The sequence below is a fragment of the Vombatus ursinus genome, unplaced genomic scaffold, assembly GCF_900497805.2.
Source record: "Vombatus ursinus unplaced genomic scaffold, bare-nosed wombat genome assembly UNPS02014812.1, whole genome shotgun sequence".
Lineage (NCBI taxonomy): Eukaryota > Metazoa > Chordata > Mammalia > Diprotodontia > Vombatidae > Vombatus > Vombatus ursinus.
This window is the reverse complement of record NW_020954590.1, coordinates 20,426,512-20,446,235: the sequence shown is the minus strand read 5'-3', so window position 1 is coordinate 20,446,235 and position 19,724 is coordinate 20,426,512. Positions and strand designations below refer to the sequence as shown.

The 19,724-nt window shown below is 38.9% G+C and overlaps 1 protein-coding gene across 3 annotated transcripts in view; it reads right to left on the bottom strand.

Annotated features, from left to right (window-relative positions):
• The window catches only part of LOC114053699 (lymphocyte antigen 96-like), a 90,348-nt gene that overhangs the window by 51,874 nt on the left and 18,750 nt on the right, over positions 1-19,724 (bottom strand). For 2 of the 3 annotated variants that reach the window (XM_027876819.1, XM_027876818.1), the window contains 2 exons: positions 17,892-17,944; positions 15,613-15,733 (listed from right to left, as the gene is read on the bottom strand). The exons of the other annotated variant lie outside the window; for it this stretch is intronic. In XM_027876819.1, the coding sequence (XP_027732620.1) occupies positions 15,629-15,733; positions 17,892-17,944 (158 nt within the window). In that variant the 3' untranslated portion in view covers positions 15,613-15,628. Of the gene's footprint in view, positions 1-15,612; positions 15,734-17,891; positions 17,945-19,724 lie in introns of those variants that run through there. 3 annotated transcript variants of the gene reach the window in all.

Below are 19,724 nucleotides of genomic sequence, written 5' to 3'. Positions count from 1 at the left end.
CAGCAAGTAGGCCGATCTGGCTGATCAATCGAGTATGTGGCAGGAAGTAATATGTAAGAGGGATGTAAAGACAGAAAGATGCCATAAAATGCCATGATAGCAGACATACTCCGACATACAGTCTCATATACATACATACTACCGAGAGGGCTTCAGTTTTTATGGGGTTTTTTGTTGCTAAATTTTTATATAGGCACTATTTCCTTGCAGCTTTCAGAAAATAAAAGCCAGTAAATTCAAGATTAAATAAAGAAATTAGGTTATAAAAATGTCACCTGCAAAAAAAAAAGTCATTTGTACTCTTCCCTTCAATCACTTTCAACAATTGTTGCTGCGAAAAAACAAAGAATTCAATCAATCAACAAGCATTTTTATGTCAGGCACTGAGCTAGATGCTGTAGATACAAGGACAAAAATGAAACATTTTTCTGGGAAGGAAACAACATGTACAAAGATGAATACAAAATATATACAAAGTAATTGATTGGGGATGGAACAGAGAAAAAGCTCAATACTAAAGAGATTAGTGCTTCCTGTGAGAGGATGCCCTCAGAATAGGGTTTCCTAGAGGGAGAGGCGAGGGAGCATGACAGGTATGGGACTTGTCTATCCAGAGGCAGGAGATGGGAATGTCATGCATGGGAAATACCAGGCAGGCCAGTAGGCCAGACCATAGAGTAAGTGAAGGGGAAGAATGTGAAATTGAGTGGATGAGGAAGATAATGTGAAATCAAATTGGAGACAGAGGTTGGAACCAGATAATGAAGGGGTTTATTTTTTACTCTTAAACACAAAATAAAACAAGCATTTCCATATGCACGGTGGAGCAGAACAGGATTATACATGCAACTGTGATCTCCATTACATAGAGCTTGCTTTCCTTTTGAAGTATATAATTAATTAATTCAACATATAACTTTCAAAGCTTTCCTGCTTGTTTGTGATTCCTATTGGCCTTCCTTCTGTTCTCTTCTCTTTCAGGGTAGAGAGAACCATATCTGCAGCACTCTCTCCCCCCAGTGAAAAATTAAAAAAAAAAAAACAACTTGTAAGAAATATGTAAAATCAAGCAAAACAAATTCCCCCATTGGTCATGTCCAAAAACATGTCTCACTCTGCATCTTGAGTCCATCAGCCTCTCTATAAGGAAATGGTTAGCATGATTCATCATCTTTCTTCTTGGAGTTATGTTTGATCATTTCCCTACAAAAGGTTTTAAAAACCAGACAGGAGAGTTTTATGCTTTATTCTAGAGGTAATAGGGAACTCCCCAGAGTTTTTTGAGTGGGCAATGACATGTCCAAATTTTGCTTTGTAAATGTTACTTTGGCAGCTGTGCAGAAGATGGTTGGGGGGAGGAGAGGGTCGATGAGGCAGGATAGTCATTTAAGAGATAATTGTGAAAATTTAAAACTCAAAAGCTTATGGAAGTGAATGTTTAAAACTAAAAATAAATTAATTAATTTTTGAAAAAAGAGATAATTGCAATAGACCAGAGGAGAAAGGATGAGACCCTGAATTAGGGTTTAGTGAAAAAGACCAAATTCTGTCTCTTGCCATATGTGTGTACTTTGTATGTCTGCATGTATATAAATGTATGCCATGTACATTTATATGCATGTGTATGAGTATATGTACATATATACATATTTGTGCAACTGAATATTCAGGTTTGTTGTCAGTCATTCAGTCACATCAGACTCTTTGTGATTCCATGGACCACAGCATGCTAGGCTGTTCTATCCTCCACTATCTCTTAAAGTTTGTCCAAGTTCATGTTCATTGTTTCTTTTAAAAAAATAATATTTTATTTTTTCCTGATTACGTGTAAAAACAATTGGGTTTTTTTAAATTATGAGTTCCAAACTCTCTTTCTCCCTCCCTGATATGGTAATTTGATATAGGTTATGGATGTACAATCAAGCATACATAGTGTTGAGATTTAAGGGTGCTGGGACCCCAAAAGCATGACATACGGGTCCTTCCTGAAAGAATTTGACCCAAGCCTTCTTTCAGCCAAAGACAAGGCTTATCAAAGATCCGCCATATTGGGCAGACTCTTAAGGAATCTGAACACCTAGGAGGTATTGGCTAGATTGTAAGAATATGAGCACCTTAATGGAGACAAGATGGACCTTATATACAGAAAGACTGTGGGAGGGATCTAGGAGTGGTCAAATAGTTTGCTGGGGGGAGGGGGTGGACAGTGAGATAATAGAATGCCAGGGACCTGGACCATATGGCCAAGGGAGAATGGAGCCTACCTAGGATTAAGGGTGGGAAGTGCCTGTGGGCCACAGGGAGGTAAAACAATGGAGGGCTAGGCTACGTTAAGGATAACAGAATTGGGAGATTGGGCATAGACATGATGAAAGGCCAGTTGATGGGATTGTAGCCTCAGGTGAACACCAGAAATTTGGCCAAGTGGGAAAGTCCAGGGTTTTTCCTTTCTGGGGTCCAGATCCCAACCCCATCAATAGTCCCATATTGGTCATATTGTGAAAGAAAACACAAACTAAAAAACAAAAAAACAAAAACAAAAAAAAACCCAAAGAAAAAAATAAAGTGAAAAGTAGTATGCTCCAATCTGCATTTCATATTTGCTGTTTCCATTACGCTATCTCATTCTCTGCTATCCCCTTTTCCTTTTGCATTCAATCTTTCCCAACATCAGGGTCTTCTCCAATAAATCCTGTCTTTCTCATTATGTGGCAAGTATTTAAGCTTCAGCTTCAGTATTTGACCTTCCAATGAATAGCCTGAATTAATTTCTTTAACTATTGACTGATTTGATCTCCTTGCTGAACAAGGGACTCTAAAAAGTTTTCTCCAGCACAATATGAAGGCATTGATTCTTTATCACTCAGCTTTCTTTACGGCTCAACTCTCACAGCCATACATTGCTAATGAAAAAACCATAGTTTTGACTATATGGACCTTTGTTGGTAAGGTGATGTCTCCGCTAGCCAGATTTGCCATAGCATTCCTTTCAAAGAGAAAGCGCCTTTTAATTTCATGGCTTCAGTCTCCATCTTCAGTGATCTTTGAGCCCAAGAATATGAGAGTCATCCGCATATCTGTGATTGTTGTGTTTTGTTTTTCTTAAGCAATTAGGGTTAAGTGACTTGCCCAGAGTCACACAGCTAGTAAGTGTCAAGTGTTTGATCTGAGGCCGGATTTGAACTCAGATCCTCCTGACTTCAAGGCTGGTGCTCTATCCATGCAGCCACCTAGCTGCCCCCATATCTGTGATTGTTGATATTTCTCCTGACAACCTTAATTCCAGCTTTTGATTCATCCAGCCTGGCATTTCATATAATGAACTTTGCATACAAGTTAAATAAAGAAGGTGACAATATACAGTCTTGCCACACTCCTTTTCCAATTTTAAACCTGTTCTGATGGGTGATGGGACCTGGACTCCTAAAAGGGAAAGACCATGTCTTTAAAAGCAACCGATTCAAGAATTTTCCCAAACATTTCAGCAGTCCAGATCACTGGCTCCTCCCGTCAAGGCAACTGGCCCACCCCAGCCCACCTAGATCGCCTAATTAGCTTACTTAACATTCCTTTCACTGTTGCCCTCAGGTCACCTTTGACTTCTTGCAGATATCAATCACTCCTTAATCCCATCTAGATCACCAGATTAGCCTACTTGATATTCCTTTCACTGTTGCACCTGGCCCACCCAGGCTACTCACCACTCCTTAATCTCATCCAGATTCTTTTCACCGTCCTTTTTGTACATTAGCATCAGTCTCAGCTCCATTAAGTTGCAGGTTCACTAGGAGCCCGCTACTACTGGCCTTACTGTAAACCTTGTCAATTGACTGAAAGAAAGGTTGTGTGTGTGAATTCATTCCAGGCAGACAGCCACCCTGTACCCTGACATTCTGGGGTTCCAAGGAACCCAAACCATATCATTTTGACCTGCACACAGGTTCCTCAGGAGACAAGTATGATGATCTAGTACTCCCATCTCTTTGAGGACTTGCCACATTTTATTGTTGTGATCCTCACAGTCAAAGGCTTTGGTATAGTCAATGAAGCAGAAGGCGATAGTTTTCTGGAACTCCCTTGCTTTCTCCATAATTCAGCAAATGTCGGCAATTTGGTCTGTAATTACTCTGCCTCCAAAAACCAGCCCGATCTGGTAATTCTCAATTCACATATTGCTAAAGCCTAGTTTAAGCATAACCTTGCTGGTGTATGAGATGAGTACAATTGTCTGGTAATCTGAACATTCCTTCGCCTTGCCCTTCTTCGAGATTAGAATGTAAACTGATCTTTTCCAATCCAGTGGCCACTGCTGAGTTTTCCAAATTTACTGTCATATTACATACAACACTTTAACATCAACGTCTTTTAGGATTTTAAATAATTCGGCTGAATTCCATCACATCCACTAGCCTTATTGTTAGCAATGCTTCCAAAGGTCCACTTGACTTTATTCTCCAGGATGTCCGACTCTGGATCAGAAACTACACCATTGTGGTTATGATGTGATTTAGGGGTTCAGGGGTGCTGGGACCTCAATATCACAACATGTGGGTCCTACCCAAAAGAATTCGACCCAAGCCTTCTTTCAGTCAAAGACAATGTTTATTAGAACATCCATCATATTGGGCAGACTCTTAAGGAGTCTGAACATGAGTGAGCAGTGGTTAGCTTATAAGAATCCCAGCATCTTAATGGAGACAAGATGGACCTTATATACAGAAAGACTGTGAGAGGGATCTAGGAGTGGCCAAGTAGTTTGGGGTAACTGGAGGAGGGGTGTGAGGAAGATCTGAATGGGAGTGGCCAGTAAACTGGGGTGAACCGAACTGCTGGGGCCTGGACAATGGAGCCTAGCTAGGATTAAGTGTGGGAAATGGCCAGGGGCCATAGGGAGGTAAGACAATGGAGGGGAGATTGGGTGTAGCCACAAGGAAAGGCCAGTTGATGGGATTATAGCCTCAGGAGAACACTAGAGATTTGGTGGTGTGGGAAGTCCAGGTTTTTCCTTTCTGAGGCCCATCGGTTATTTGTGACGCTAAAATCTTTCTTGTATAGTTATTCTGAGTATTCTTGCCACCTCTTCTTAATCTCTTGCGCTCTGTTAAATTTCTACCATTTTTGTCTTTTATCTTGCCTATTTTGGCACAAAACACTCCTTTGACATATCTAATTTTCTTGAAGAAATCTTCTCTCTCCCATTCTATTGTTTTTTTTTCTATTTCTTTGCATTATTCATTTAAGAAAATCTTATCTCTCCTTGAAATTCTCTGGAATTCTGCATTCAGTTGGGTACATCTTTCTCTTTCTCTAACTTTTGTTCTCTTTTCCTGCGCTATTAGTAAAACCTCATCAGACAGCCATTTTGCTTTCTTGCTCTTCTTTTACTTTGGGATGTTTTTGGTTGCTACTTCCTACATAATTTTGTGAACCTCTGTCAACAAGTTTCTCACTCTATCAGATCTAATCCCTTAAATCTATTCTTCACTTCATATTCATAAAGGATGTTATTTAGGTCATACTTGCATGTCTAATGGTTTTCCCTACTTTCTTCATTTTAAGTCTGAATTTTGCAATAAGAAGCTCATAATCTGAGCCACGGTCAGCTCCAGGCCTTGTTTCGACTGACTGCATAGCTCTTCCACCTTTGACTGCAAAGTATATAATCAATCCGATTTCTATATTGGCTATCTGGTGCTGTCCATGTGTACAATTGCCGTTTGAGTTGTTGAAAAAGGGTGTTCTTTTTATGACCCGAGTCATCTTGACTCTATTAGTTTCTGTCCTATTTCATTTTGTACTCCAAGGCCAAACTTCCCTGTTGTTCCCATTATCTTTTGATTTCCTACTTTAGCATTCTAATCTCCTATGATGAATGTGACATTTTTTGGGGGGGGGGGTGTTATTTCTAGAAGATATTGTAGGCCTTCATAGAACTGATTATGACTGGTTCGGCCCAAGTCAAGATCCTCACCCGTTGCCCCAAAGGGAATCTGGCTCTCCAGGCCCCATCTCCTTATTTCCCTTTGAAAGCTTTAGCCTTACCTTTTGATCTTATTCAGATGCGCCTTCCTTCCTAGCCCTAAAAAGAACCTGGCTCCCATTTGTCTATGGGTCCCAGAAAACCCTTAAATTTTTAGGTTCCTTATCTACTCTCTTTATCTCCCTTTGAAAGCAAACTTCTACCTTCCAGTTCCCTTCATTATCTATTCCCATTGTTTATTCAATCTCTTAGACCTTCCAAACAGAATTCTCACCTAGACCCTTTTCCCAACCACCCCTCTTCCTCTGGCCACCCAAAGTTACTTTAGTGTATTTAAAATCCACCCTGGCCCCCATTCAGATCTGAGACTTTCTCATGCCCAAAAGGCTGAGATTCTCATGCCTGCTAGTCCCTACAGGCATTACTAATGTTCAGATTCCTTAAGAGCTTACATGTTTTATCTCTAATAAACTTTTTCTCTGGCTGGAAGATTTGAGTTGAATTCTTTCAGGTAGGGTCTGGTGCCGCAATCTTGGGGTTTCCAAGCACCCCAAATCTCTAGACCTCTTCAATTAGAATTCTGGCTTCTTACTGTGATGTTGAAATGACTTGGATTCAAACAGATATTATTTGATCATTTTTGAGATTATATACTGCTTTTCTCACCATTTCATTGACTCTGAGGGCTACTCTATTTCTTCTAAGGGATTTTTGTCCACAATAGTATATGTAATGATCACCTGAATTAAATTTACCCATTCCTAAGGTGTAGTATAATTTTGAAAGTTCTTGGTAGAGTACTTTAAACTTTTCAGTGGAAAAGTACCTCAGGGTCTGACAAAAAAAAATTAGGAGAGATTTGTCATAGGAAATTCCCACCTTTCTTTCTTTTTTCAACTTGACAACATCCTCAGAAGCTAATTTTTTTAGTGAAAGAATACAATTTGAAGTTCTTTGCATTTTTGTTGGTGGACACAAGAATTCAAATGGGGCTTTTGAGATTTTCCAATAGTAGATCTTCAAGAAAATCCCAGCCCTAAGGTTATATCCTTAAAGCCCTGAAGAGGGGCTAAAGAGATGAATCTGAATTTCAGTTTCAAATTGCACAGTTCTGATCTAATGGTGACCTTTGAAGTCTCCAGGCTTTATTGATTTGTAAGTGAATTCAGATTTGTCTTAAACATTTCAGCTATAGCTCATTCCCTTAGGTAGGGGTGGGTAACCTGAAGCCTCAGGGCCCCACGTTGCCTTCTAGGTCTTTGGGTGCAGCCTTTTGACTCTTTGTTTTACAGAATAAATCCTTTTATTAAGGGAATTTGTTCTGTTTTGCAGGTTCCCCACTCCTGCCTTAGAGTATGTATCTTATCAGTGTCAATTTGTTTTTCATAGACCTAATGACTGTCTTCCTTTAATGCTTTATTTTCTAAGGAAAGAACTAGAATGCTGATGGCAAAGGAAATTTTTGTGTGTGTGTGTGAGGCAATTGGGGTTAAGTGACTTGCCCAGAATCACACTGCTAGTTAAGTGTCAAGTGTTTGGTCTGAGGTCACATTTGAACTCAGGTCCTCCTGACTCCAAGGCTGGTGCTCTATCCATTGTGCCACCTAGCTGCCCAGCAAAGGGAATTTTCAAACAGTCCTATGACTGTGTCCTGAACAGAACAAGAATGAGTGCTTTGGTGTTTTTCCCCAATATTGGAGAAGAATGGCTGATTGAGTTTTGTTCTAAGGGATTAAAGAAAGGAAGGTGAGGGAGCAGACTTCTTTTCCATCTGTCCCTCCACTTATTTGCAAGAGAGCAGAAAAAAAAAAAAAACAAAGCCTATAATTTTAAAATATTTTGTACTAGATAGCACAGCCTACTGTCTATGGGTAGGTTAATAACTTCAATATAGTATTTCTTCCGGGTAGTTCTTGGATCATCATGGAAATCCCCAGTGTAAACTAACTACAAACTTGATACTGGATTGAAGATTAATTTTAAAAGGAGAAGGAAGGGGGTGAGGGCAGGACATGCATACTTGGGAAAGAACTGCTAGATGAGGAAATTTTTTTAAGGACAAGGAAAATCCCCAAGTGCAAGTGTTCTTTGAGACATTTTTTTTTTTAAGGTATGGAATGAAATAAGAAGCATTGAAGTAAAGTAAGTCACATCTGGATAATTATTCTAAAAATGTCATTAGCAAAAAGATACATAAAAAAAACTATACTGAAAACCATACAAGAAGATACCTAAAGAAGGCAAAAGAACTATTTAAAAAAGAAAGAAAATGGAAAATGGCATTTAATTGTGGAAGAAAAAGAAATGTTTCTATTAAACAAACAAAGGCAGTTGTCAGGTACAAGAGATAATTGATTTCATAAAATAAATTTAGGCATAATCAATCATAGCAAGCACTACGTCCAGCACTATCCCAGGCAATGGTGCATAGCCCGCATTATGTGTCTAGCACTGTGCCAGGCTATGGGGGATACAAAGACAAAAATTAAATAGACCCTGATCCCAAGGAATTTGCATTCTTTCCAGGGAGCAATGGCTAAACATATAAGTTTAGATATGCAACAATTTCAGAAGACAGATGGAGGAATGTTGCTAGGATCAAAAAAGGCCTCATGTTCCAAAGGAACAGAATGGGGGGGGGGGGAATTAAAGCCAATAAAACAGATAAAAAAACCCAACTTGATATCGAAAATATAAAAGGAACTGATACGGTTTAGGGGTGCTGGGACCCCAAAATCACAACATGCAGGTGCTGCCTGAAAGAATTCGACCCAAGCCTTCTTTCAGCCAAAGACAAGGTTTATTAGAACATCCATCATATTGGGCAGACTCTTAAGGAGTCTGAACATTAGTAAACTATTGGCTTATTGGCTAGATTATAAGAATCTAAGCAGTGGCTAGATTTTAGGAATCTGAGTGTGTTAATGGAGACAAGATGGACCTTATATACAGAAAGACTGTGGGAGGGATCTAGGAATGGCCAAGTAGTTTGGGGTGACTGGACTAGGGGTCTAAGGAGATCTGGATGGGAGTGGCCAGTAAACTGGGGTGAACAGAACTCCAGGGACCTGGACTACTAGGTAGGATTAAGTGTGGGAAATGACCGGGGGCCATAGGGAGGGCTAGACTAGGTTAAGGGTAATAGAATTGGGAGATTGGGTGTAGCCACAATGAAAGGCCAGTTGATGGGACCACAGCCTCAGGTGAACATCAGAGACTTGGCCATGTGGGTAAGTCCAGGGTTTTTCCTTTTGGGGATTTAGCTCCCATCCTCATCAGAACCACTAACATTTTTAATTCTCTCTCTACAGTGAATAAATGGACAAAGATATTGATGAGGATGGGAGCTAGACCCCAAGGGGGAAGAGCCCTGGATTTTCCCACTGTCCAGGTCTCTGGTGTTCACCTGAGACTGTGGTCCCATCAACTGGCCATTCATTATGGCTGCACCCAATCTCCCAATTCTGTTACCCTTGACATGGGCTAGCCCTCCATTGTCTGGCCTCCCTATGGCTCCAGGCCACTGCCTGCCCTTAATCCTATATGGGCTCCATTCTCCCTTGGCCTAGTGGTCCTAGTCCCAGGAGTTCTATTACCTCATAGACTACTTGGCCACTCCTAGATCCCTCCCATGGTCTTTCTGTATACAAGGTCCATCTTGTCTCCATTGAGATGCTCAGATTCTTAAAATCTACCCACTAGCTTACTGATGTTCAGACTCCTTTAGAGTCTGCCCAATATGAGGAATGTTCTAATAAGCCTTGTCTTTGGCTAAAAGAAGACGTGGGCCAAATCCTTTTGGGTAGGACCTGCAGGTTGTGATTTTGTGGTCCCAGCACCCCTAAGCCTCAACAATAAGAATGGGCAATTTTCAAAAGAGCAAACAGGTTGTTAACAATCACTTGAAAAAAGCAGCCCCCCGCCAAAAAAAAAAGAAAAAGGCATTCCCATCTTATTGATACTTGAAGAGATGCAAATTTGAAAAACAAAAAAGGGACACATACTTCTGGCAGAATCTCAAATTTGTAGTGGTAAGGCGTTTTTGGATTTTTTTTTTAGATCATTCTGACAGTATGTTGCATTGTCAAAAATAATCATACTATTTGATTCGACAATTTTGTTGTTGGAAGTACACATAAAATTGTTTCTTCTGTTTTGTTTTTTTTTTAAAGAACTATCTTCTAAAAGGTGTTCATAACAAGCAATATTTGTAATTGCAAAAATCCTGGAAACAACCTAAATGTTCAGGGGACCATATATAGAAGTCCATATAATATAATGTAATAGGGACCATATTACTTAAGTTATGGTACAAAAATATATACAAGAAAGAATGGTATAGTAGGTAGAGAGCAGGTCTTGGTGTCAGGAAGACCTGCATTCAAATACTGCCTCTGACAAATAATAACTTCATAATCAAGAGTAGTTCACCTCTTAATGCACCTCCACCCCCTCCATCCCATCAACTCTCTAATGAGTTGCATATCTGCAAGTGAGGTGATGAGGTTGGGTTCTGTGAAAAGGAAAAACCCTGGACTTTCCCACATGGCCAAATCTCTGGCGTTCCCCCTAAGGCTATAATCCCATCAACTGGCCTTTCATTGTAGACCTCCCTATGGCTCCAAGCCATTACTCCATTCTCCCTTGGCCATGTGGTCCAGGTCCCTGGAATTCTATTACCTCATAGACTACTTGGCCACTCCTAGATCTCTCCCATAGACTTTCTGTATATAAGGTCCATCTTGTCTCTATTAAAATGCTTAGATTCTTATAATCTAGCCATGGCTGAGATTCTTATAATCTAGCCACTGCTTAGATTCTTATAATCTAGCCACTGCTCAGATTCCTAAAATCTAGCCACTGCTTAGATTTTATAATCTAGCCACTACTTACTCATGTTTGGACTCCTTAAGAGTCTGCCTAAAATGACAGATGTTCTAATAAACCTTATCTTTGGCTGAAAGAAGGCTTGAGTCGAATTCTTTCAGGCAGGACCTGCATGTTGTGATTTTGGGATCCCAGCACCCCTGAACCCCTAAACCACATCAGGGGGAGTTTCTACTCTAGGAGTTCTCCACCCAAATCAGATCAAAAAAAAAAAAGGACCATTAATGTTGTGGAAGACTGAAAGGCAGTTTAGTGTACTGAACAGAGGGGCAGCCTTAGAGGCAGAAAGATTTGGGTTTAAGTCAGGCCTCTGACATCTACTGGTTGTATGAGCCTGTATTTATCCCTTCACCTCTCAAAATAGTTGTGTTCTGTTCAATCGCAGCCTAGTAGAAAACTATAATGCAATTTAGGCAAATATGAAAAATATTTTAAATCTGGAAGAATCTTAATGAAATAAAGCAAAGTTCTTTGTCATTTTAAGCAGAAGCAAAAAATAGCATACACCATATAGGAGGCAAAACGAATGAAAAGAAATTCTGATTTTTTTAAAAAGGCTGTTTATGTTACATAAGTGAAGGATAACTTATGATAGTTTATTTGTTCCATTCATATCCACAAAATGTCAGAAACAGGGCCACTAACCTATACATAAGGATATGGGCCACATATTGACTTAGTTTTCAAATGTAATATTAAGTTTTATTGTATTTTAGGGCATCTAGGTAACTCACTGGATTATTGTTATTTGTCCTTCATTCTCAAAGAGGACCATAGCATGGTGATGCTATGACATACAAACGAATTGGATTTAAGTGAGGGAGGGCTGTGCAAAGTACCAGCCTCACTTTCTCCTCCAGAGCCATCTGGATCCAGTGGCCAGATATGCATCAGGACAACTAGAGATGGCCCAGGATGCAGTGAAGGACCTTGGCCTTTTCAAGCTAAGGTCTTTAAAAGGTCTCAGTTTGACTGAGGCAATGCCCATTCAATAATTAAGGCTTAATAAGAAAAAGAAAAGATAAGAAAGAAACTCACTGGATAGAGCACCATGCCTAGAGTCAGGAAGACTCATCTTCCTGAGTTCAAATGTGGCTTCAGACACTTAGTAGCTATATGACTCTTGGCAAGGCACTTAACCCTGTTTGCCTCAGTTTCCTCACCTGTAAAATGAGCTGGAGAAGGAAATGGCAAATAACTCCAGTATATTTGCCAAGAAAATTCCAGTTGAGATTACGACGAGTCAGAGACGACTGAAAGCAACTGAACAAATTCTGTTTTTATTCATTTTGTTAAATATTTCCCAATGCCTTTTTAATCTGGTCTGGCTGCACTTGGAAGTGGATCTGGGGCACTTCTGAGTTACTTGATTCTGCCAAATATGTTGTATGGACCCACTGTGGTGGATTTACAGTAGAACATGGAGAAGAGTCACATCACTCCAAATTGCTTTCCAGAATGGCTAAACCAATTCACAGTTCTACCAATAGTGCATTATTGTGTCTGTCCTTATATAAGTCCTCAAGAAATTATTTTCCTTTTTTTGTTATGTTTACCAATCTAATGAGTATAAAGTAAAACCTCAGGATTGTTTTAATTTCCATTCCTCTTATTATTAGTAATTTAGAGCATTGTTGATACCTTGCCTTTCAGCTTTTGAAAATTGCCAGTTCATATCTTTTGACCACTCATCTATTGGAGAATGGCTCCTGTTTTTATACATTTGTATCAATACTTTATATTTCTTCATTTTCAGATCTTTGTCAGATAAATTTGCCACAAAGATTTTTCACCAGTTAACTATCTTCCTTTTATTCTTCACCACAATATTTTTGTTTATGCAAAACCTTAATTTTATATAACCAAATGTAGCAAGTCTTAGGACTTACTCTCCTGATCCACATGTGCACTAGCAGATTGGGACCACAGAGCACAATTGGCTACATTTCTCTTATCAGAGTTCTAGAGGTACTCTTGAAGGACAGTGGAATTTTCCTATTGTTCTTGGCTCAAGACTCCATATATATATATATATATATATATATATATATGTATTTTTCTCAATATCAATAGCCAGCAATTGCTACCCCAAGCTAAATGCACAGTGAATAGAATACTGGAAGTCTTGGTTCAAATTTGGCCTCAAACAGTTACTAGTTATGGGACCTTGGGTAAGTCACTTCAATGCTATCTGCCTCCATTTCCTCATCAGTCAATAAGCATTTGGATTTTTTGGTTTGTTTATTGTGAGGCAATGGGGGTTAAGTGATTTGTGTAGGTTCAAACAGCTAGTAAGGGTCAAGTGTCTGAGGTCAGATTTGAATTCAGGTCCTCCTGACTCCAGGGCAGGTGGTCTATACACTGTGCCACCTAGCTGCCCTTCAATAAGCATTTATTTAAGCACCTTACTATGTGCTAGGCACTGTGCTAAGCACTAGGAATATAAAAAAAGGCCAAAGAGAGCCCCTGCCCTCAAGGAGCTCACAATCTAATGGGAGAAGCAACAAGTAAAGAAATACGTACAAACAAGCTATATATAGGATAAATAATAAACAAATAAATAAATAAGTAAGAGAGAGGAGGAACTAGAATTAAGAGAGGTTGGGAAAGTCTTGTAGAAGTGGGACTTAAAGGAAGTCAGGGAAGCCAGTAGCTGGAGATAAAAAAGGAGAACATTCTAGGCATGAGGAATAGCCAGAGAAAATGGCCAGAACTGAGAGATGGAATGTCTTGTTTCTGGAACAGCAAGCAAGCCATTGTCACTGAACTGAAGAAAACCTGGAAAGGAATAAGGTATAAGAAGACTGGAAAGAGAGGAGTAGGGGCAGATTTTGAAAGACTTAACAGAGAATTTTGTATTTGATCCTGGAGGTGATAGGGAACCACTGAAGTTTATTGAGCAGGGGATGTGAATGTATAATGGGGATCATAATAGCGTCTACTTCACAGGGTTGTTATGAAGACTAAATGAGATATTCGTAAAGTGTTTAGTACAATGCTTGGCACATAGTAGACACTTAATAAAGGTTTATCCTCTTCCCTTCCTGGTTAAGAACATTTCCAGCCTTTAACACAGTGCCTAGCAAATAATAGGTGCTTAATAAATGGCTATTGATTGATCCATTTTTCAGTGCCAACTTAGCGTCTCACCAGGATCATTTACCAGTTGATACCTCCTCAATATCATCAATAAGCAGTTATCAAGTATCTTTTCCAAAGAGATACTTACTGAAAAGATAGAGCTATAACAGGAGTATGAATACATCCCCCTATACTAAAAGTAGTAGCTACAAACATTCTCCCCACCACCAAATTCACTTTATGTTACAGCATAGTCAATGGATGAGTCACTCTTTTGCTTGTAGGATACAGTGTCTCAGCTCCCAGGTTGATCATTCTCTGGTCAGGGTCAAGCAGGTCACTCTACAGGTCTAATGCATTCCTGAGCTAAGTTGGTAGACCTTTGGTAACTCAACCTTTAGAAGCTTACACATTCACAATCTAGTCCATGCCATCTCTATGAATACTCATCTAAGCACTGGGAAAAACAAATACAAAGAGGCAAAGTGTTTACAGTCATACATCAGCTCAAGTGAAAAGAATGAGATTCTCTCAGTCAAAACTCATAATAGAGAAAGAAACTAATTTTCCCCATTAAAATCATTTGTATGCTTTTTCATTTCCAGCTCTGCAGTCAATAAAAAGGCTTTTCTTCACCATACAGTAAGTTGACAAGAAAGTCGCAGCATATCTTCAAATGTTCTTAATTTGGGGCAGGGTCCCTCCATTATAAGCTGGCTTCCAGAAGTCAGCTCATTAAACCCTACACATGGATTGGCAGCAAGCAAAACACGGTGCACATGCTCTGAGGATTGGTCCCCTATCAGCCAGTCTCTTGTACATGAAATTGCTCTGCTCCTCTAATTTGTTTATTAAATGACAAATCTAGGTCATATCCCATAGTCTTTCTATTACGTCATGTATGTGTACACACACACACATACACACACTCACACACACACACATACACACACTCACACACACACACATATATATATAAACACTAAGATATATATGAAGAGAGATCTTATATATATATAATGAAACATATATACTAAATATAATATATATAAAATGATTAGGTGACTGAGGTCAATAATATATGCAAGCAATTATGGATTGTATATAGATTATTTGTATGTGTGTATATATGTACATGCATATTCATATATACACATATATGCAAGTGTATCTAGACAACACCTTTCATTCCCCTGGACCTTTGTTCCCTCATCTATAAATTTAAGGGATTAGACTAGATGACCTCTAATTTCTCTTTTAGTTCTAAACCTATGTTTCTATAATCTTGAAATTTGGAAATGATACACCATGTTCACTCCCACTTTTGTTCACACTATTCCCTTCTCTCAGAATGTCCTTTTTCCTTTCTCTCTATTTATCCAAATTCATCCCATCCTTGAAAGCCCAAGGACAAGCCCTACATTATCTATTCAGCCTTCCCTATCTCATCTAAAACTGTTGATATCTTTCTTTTCTGAACAAATACAGCATTTGCAGATAGAACTTGTACAATCTATTCCTTAATTATGTGCTATCTCACATTATTCTCCCAAATGTTTTATATTTGTTCATCTTTTCCCTACTGGAGCATGTCATATACTATTTTTATATCCTTTACAGTATCTGCTACTCAATAAATATTTGTTGATTGAAAAGTCATTTCATTTTTCTAAAATCAATTTATTTTTTAATAAAATTATTTTTGAGTTCGAGTGTAATATTACAACAAAACAGTGAGTCTTCTATACCACCAGAGAAGGCTTCTGCAATAAAAATATAGAATCCCTAAAACAGAGAATATAGAATATGATGAATACAGTACATGATGCACATACATTTTTCTAAAAAACTATTTCATTCTCCAAATATTTCATTTTTCAAAGATTAAGAGTAAAACATTTCAATTCTGAGTTAATCATAGTTTTCTCAATTCCTAAAGTGCTGAAACTACATCTTTGCATTCAGTGATCAAAAATTTTATTTTAAAATAAACGTAGGCAATTGATCAGCTTGATGACTCAGTAAACCTTTGTCTGGGGTTTTGATCTTTTTTTCCCTAGGGACAGTATGGTCACACCCACTGATAACCCAGGGAGATCTTTTTTTTATTTGTTTGTTTTTTTGTTTTTTAGGCAATTGGGGTTAAGTGACTTGCCCAGGGTCACACAGCTAGTAAGTGTCAAGTGTTTGGTCTGAATCCAGACTTGAACTCAGGTCCTCCTGACTTCAGGGCAGGTGCTCTATACACTGCGCCACCTAGCTGCCCCTTTTCAGGGAGATCTTGAGAGGGTTGGGCATAGACCACAGAGCCAAAGAGCTAAAGTCCACTAATAGGGAGTGGGGAGGAGGCCCCCTTCCCATGCCCCACACCTGGAGATTCTAATGCCTGCCTTGGGGCAGGAACACATTTTAGTTGCATATGCTCTCAACCGTGTATCTGGAAATGAAGAGGAGAGTTCCTGTACTGTCCAACTAACTCAGGAAATAGAGTAGGGCAAAGTCAAGATCATTTGCTCTAGCATATCATGACAGTCCCTTGCTGCTCTTTCAATTCCAGGGGCACATGCATGGTACTTTTCTTCCCAAGAATCTCACAGTACCCAAGAATTCTCTTTTGTCTTTTCTATGTAACTGAGTCCTTTAATTCTCCAGAACTCAACAAGATCCAGGAGACCACCTCTTGAGATCACCAATTCATAACACTCCAGAATGCTAGGATTACCAGAATGTAATCCCTACCACTCAGATTCTTGATTCTTCTCTGTGGTTGCCACATCCTCAGGGCAAGGCCAAGAGGTAAATCCTTGCCTCTTCCATGGCTGCAGCTAGGGACCCTAGGTCCAGGAATTTTCTCCAGTGGCATGGGTTAGAGAACTTGCAACTGCAATGGACCTCTACCCCAAGACTGTTATAATTGAATAATGTAGGTAAAGGGAAGCTGTAAACATGTATTTTTTTTTCACCATTTTCTTTTCACTAATTCTTTGGAATTTCAAAAGTTTAGGAATAATTTATGACTAAAAGGCTAGAAACTTAAGAAAATTTCCATTCTTCACAAAGAAAAGCAACTTAAAGTAAGAAATGTATGAAGTTATAAATTAAACATATATGTATACATATATACATATATATACATAAGCATATATATATACACATATATATACATAAGCATCCACATTTACAGTATTCTTTAAGGTTGTATATTTCTCCCCCAAAGGTGTAAGCCTCAGTCTATGCCTGATAATAAAATCTTTCATACACACACACACCCATACATGAATTATATTTAACTTGGTAAGAAAATGCTATGCTTTTTCATCAGACTAAGATGAAAAACATTCAGGATCACTTCAGGTGCCATAGAAAGTTACATAAAATGGACTTGGGACTTTTTGATCCCAAAATAATTGGATATAAAGTAGATTCCAATATATGCCTAAATCATTTTTAGTCAAATAAGTTGGACACCTTTCAAAAGAGAAAATCTCTGTCAATCTTAAACTGGTGTGATCTCAAGTCTCAAAAGATTAAGTGAAGATTGCTTATAGACAATGGCTACTTTAAACTCTGTCTATGTTGACTCAAATTCCATTATTCCATCTACTACATCAGAGGTGTCAAACTCACCTCACTCTGGAGTGAGCCGCAAACCAGATTAAAATGTGATTAGGAAATATTAACCAAAAAATAAAAATACAATATTACACAGATAATGTTAATAGGTAGTTTTCTAAGTCAATATGTGGCCCACAAAGATGCTCATGAATGGTTTGATACCACTACATCACACCACACTTCCTATCTATCTAATAACACCACCACAAGCTAATTTTTTAACATTAATCTTTAATGGCTATTTTTGGAGCACAAAATTAATTCTTTTACATTTTTAACACATTATTCCAGTAGACTAGGAAACATTGAAATTTATTTTGAAAAATACCTTAGGAAACTTTAGGAATGAGAAGGAAAAGGACACTGTTGTATTGATGGTCTCTACAAAACAAAAAATTTTTTTATTAATAAACAACATGGATTTTTTCCCTTAGAAGAAAAATGAACTGATCTCATAGTTTTTATATATCTTTTAGAGTGTAATCTTAAGCAGAGCCCTCCATAGACAAAATTGGATGTGCACACACGTAGGGAACATTTATGACCAGGGTCCATGAAAGAAAAGATAACAAATTCATACTTCTGATTCTGCAGGGCCATCAGTGCTTTCTGGTAGTATCATCAGGTTGTTCTCTGCCAGGTCTGCATCTGGGTAACAGATCTCATCTCCGCTGTTTCCCGCTGGTTGGTATCTCTGCTGTTATTTGCCTTTCTCTCCTAGGTTATTCTCACTGCTGCTACCTATTTGGCTTCAGCTGGAGTCCTCAAGCTGGGGTGCTATCTCTTTTTCTTACAAGAGCAGGGGTAGGCTCTGCCATTTCTCTTTTAGTTTGGAGTCTGCAGACTAAGCTGTTCTTTCAGTTTGGCACATAGGCCCTTCACATAGACACACACACACACAGACACACACACACACACACACACACACAAACACAAACAGACACACACACACACACACAGTCATCAAGCCAAGGAAAAGTAGCCTTTCCTTAAGAAGAATGGTCTATTAGTTCACTATCTGATTTAGGGTTAGAAATTCCTGATAATTTCCATCTAACCCTTTATGGGGATCCTGTGCCATCAAAATCCACTGGGGGAATAAGGAGATTCTGCCAAAGATGAGAATGTGTAAGTCTGAGCCACCATAGGTTTCCCGTCATCCAACAATACCCACTGTGCCTCCTATGCCAATCAGAAGTTGTGGAAAAGCAAGAACAAAAAAGCTAGGTGTCACTGCTAATTATTTTTTTTAATTTTTTTTTGTGAGGCAACTGGGGTTAAGTGACTTGCTTAGAGTCACATGGGAAAGGTGCTCTATACACCGTCTGAGGCCGGATTTGAACTCAGGTCCTCCTGACTCCAGGGCTAGTATTCTATCCACTTCGCCACCTAGCTGCCCCACCACTGCTAATTTGCATAGCACTTTAAGGTTTACAATGCACTTTACAAATATTGTCTTGTTTTATATCTTAAAAAAAAAGTAAGGGCTATGATTACTCTCCATTTTACAGAGAAGAAAAACTGAGTCAGAGAGTCTTCCTGAAATCTTGACTTGAGGTCCAGAACTCTCTCTACTGCACCCCAGAGCTGATAGGAAACTCTAGCCCTGCACCTCAAATTCTTTGTTCTAAATCCTGCCTCTATAATATATCTCTTATCAGCAATAAGTTTCCCATGTTTTTAGCTACCCTTGAGTCAAGTTTGAACAGAATTCACATTTGTTAGTCAAAGGAAATTTTATTAGCTGGACACAAAGGACTAAAACTGACTCATATTCTCATCACTGCTAAAGTTCTCCAAACAGCAGTCTTTGCCAAGTTCCTGCACTTCCTTTGTAACCTAGTCACTTCTCAGTTTCCTGCAAGCTAGCTTCTGTCCCCACAGAAGCTCTTTCTGAGGTCTCCATTTCCCTCAGTTGCCAAAATGAAAGATTTTTCCTCACTTCTTGTTCTTGAACTTGTGTCCTTGAACATTCCATCTTTGATACTTCCTCCTATCTCAGCTTCACCCTTTCAGTCTCTATCAGGGCTTTATCTTCCTCCTCCACTTTCTAAGTGTGGGGAATCCCTTTACATTTTATCGTCAGCCCTCCTCTTTTATCTCTCTATAATCTTCTCTCCTGGCAATCTCATCTATTCCCATGACTTCAATTACTAACTCT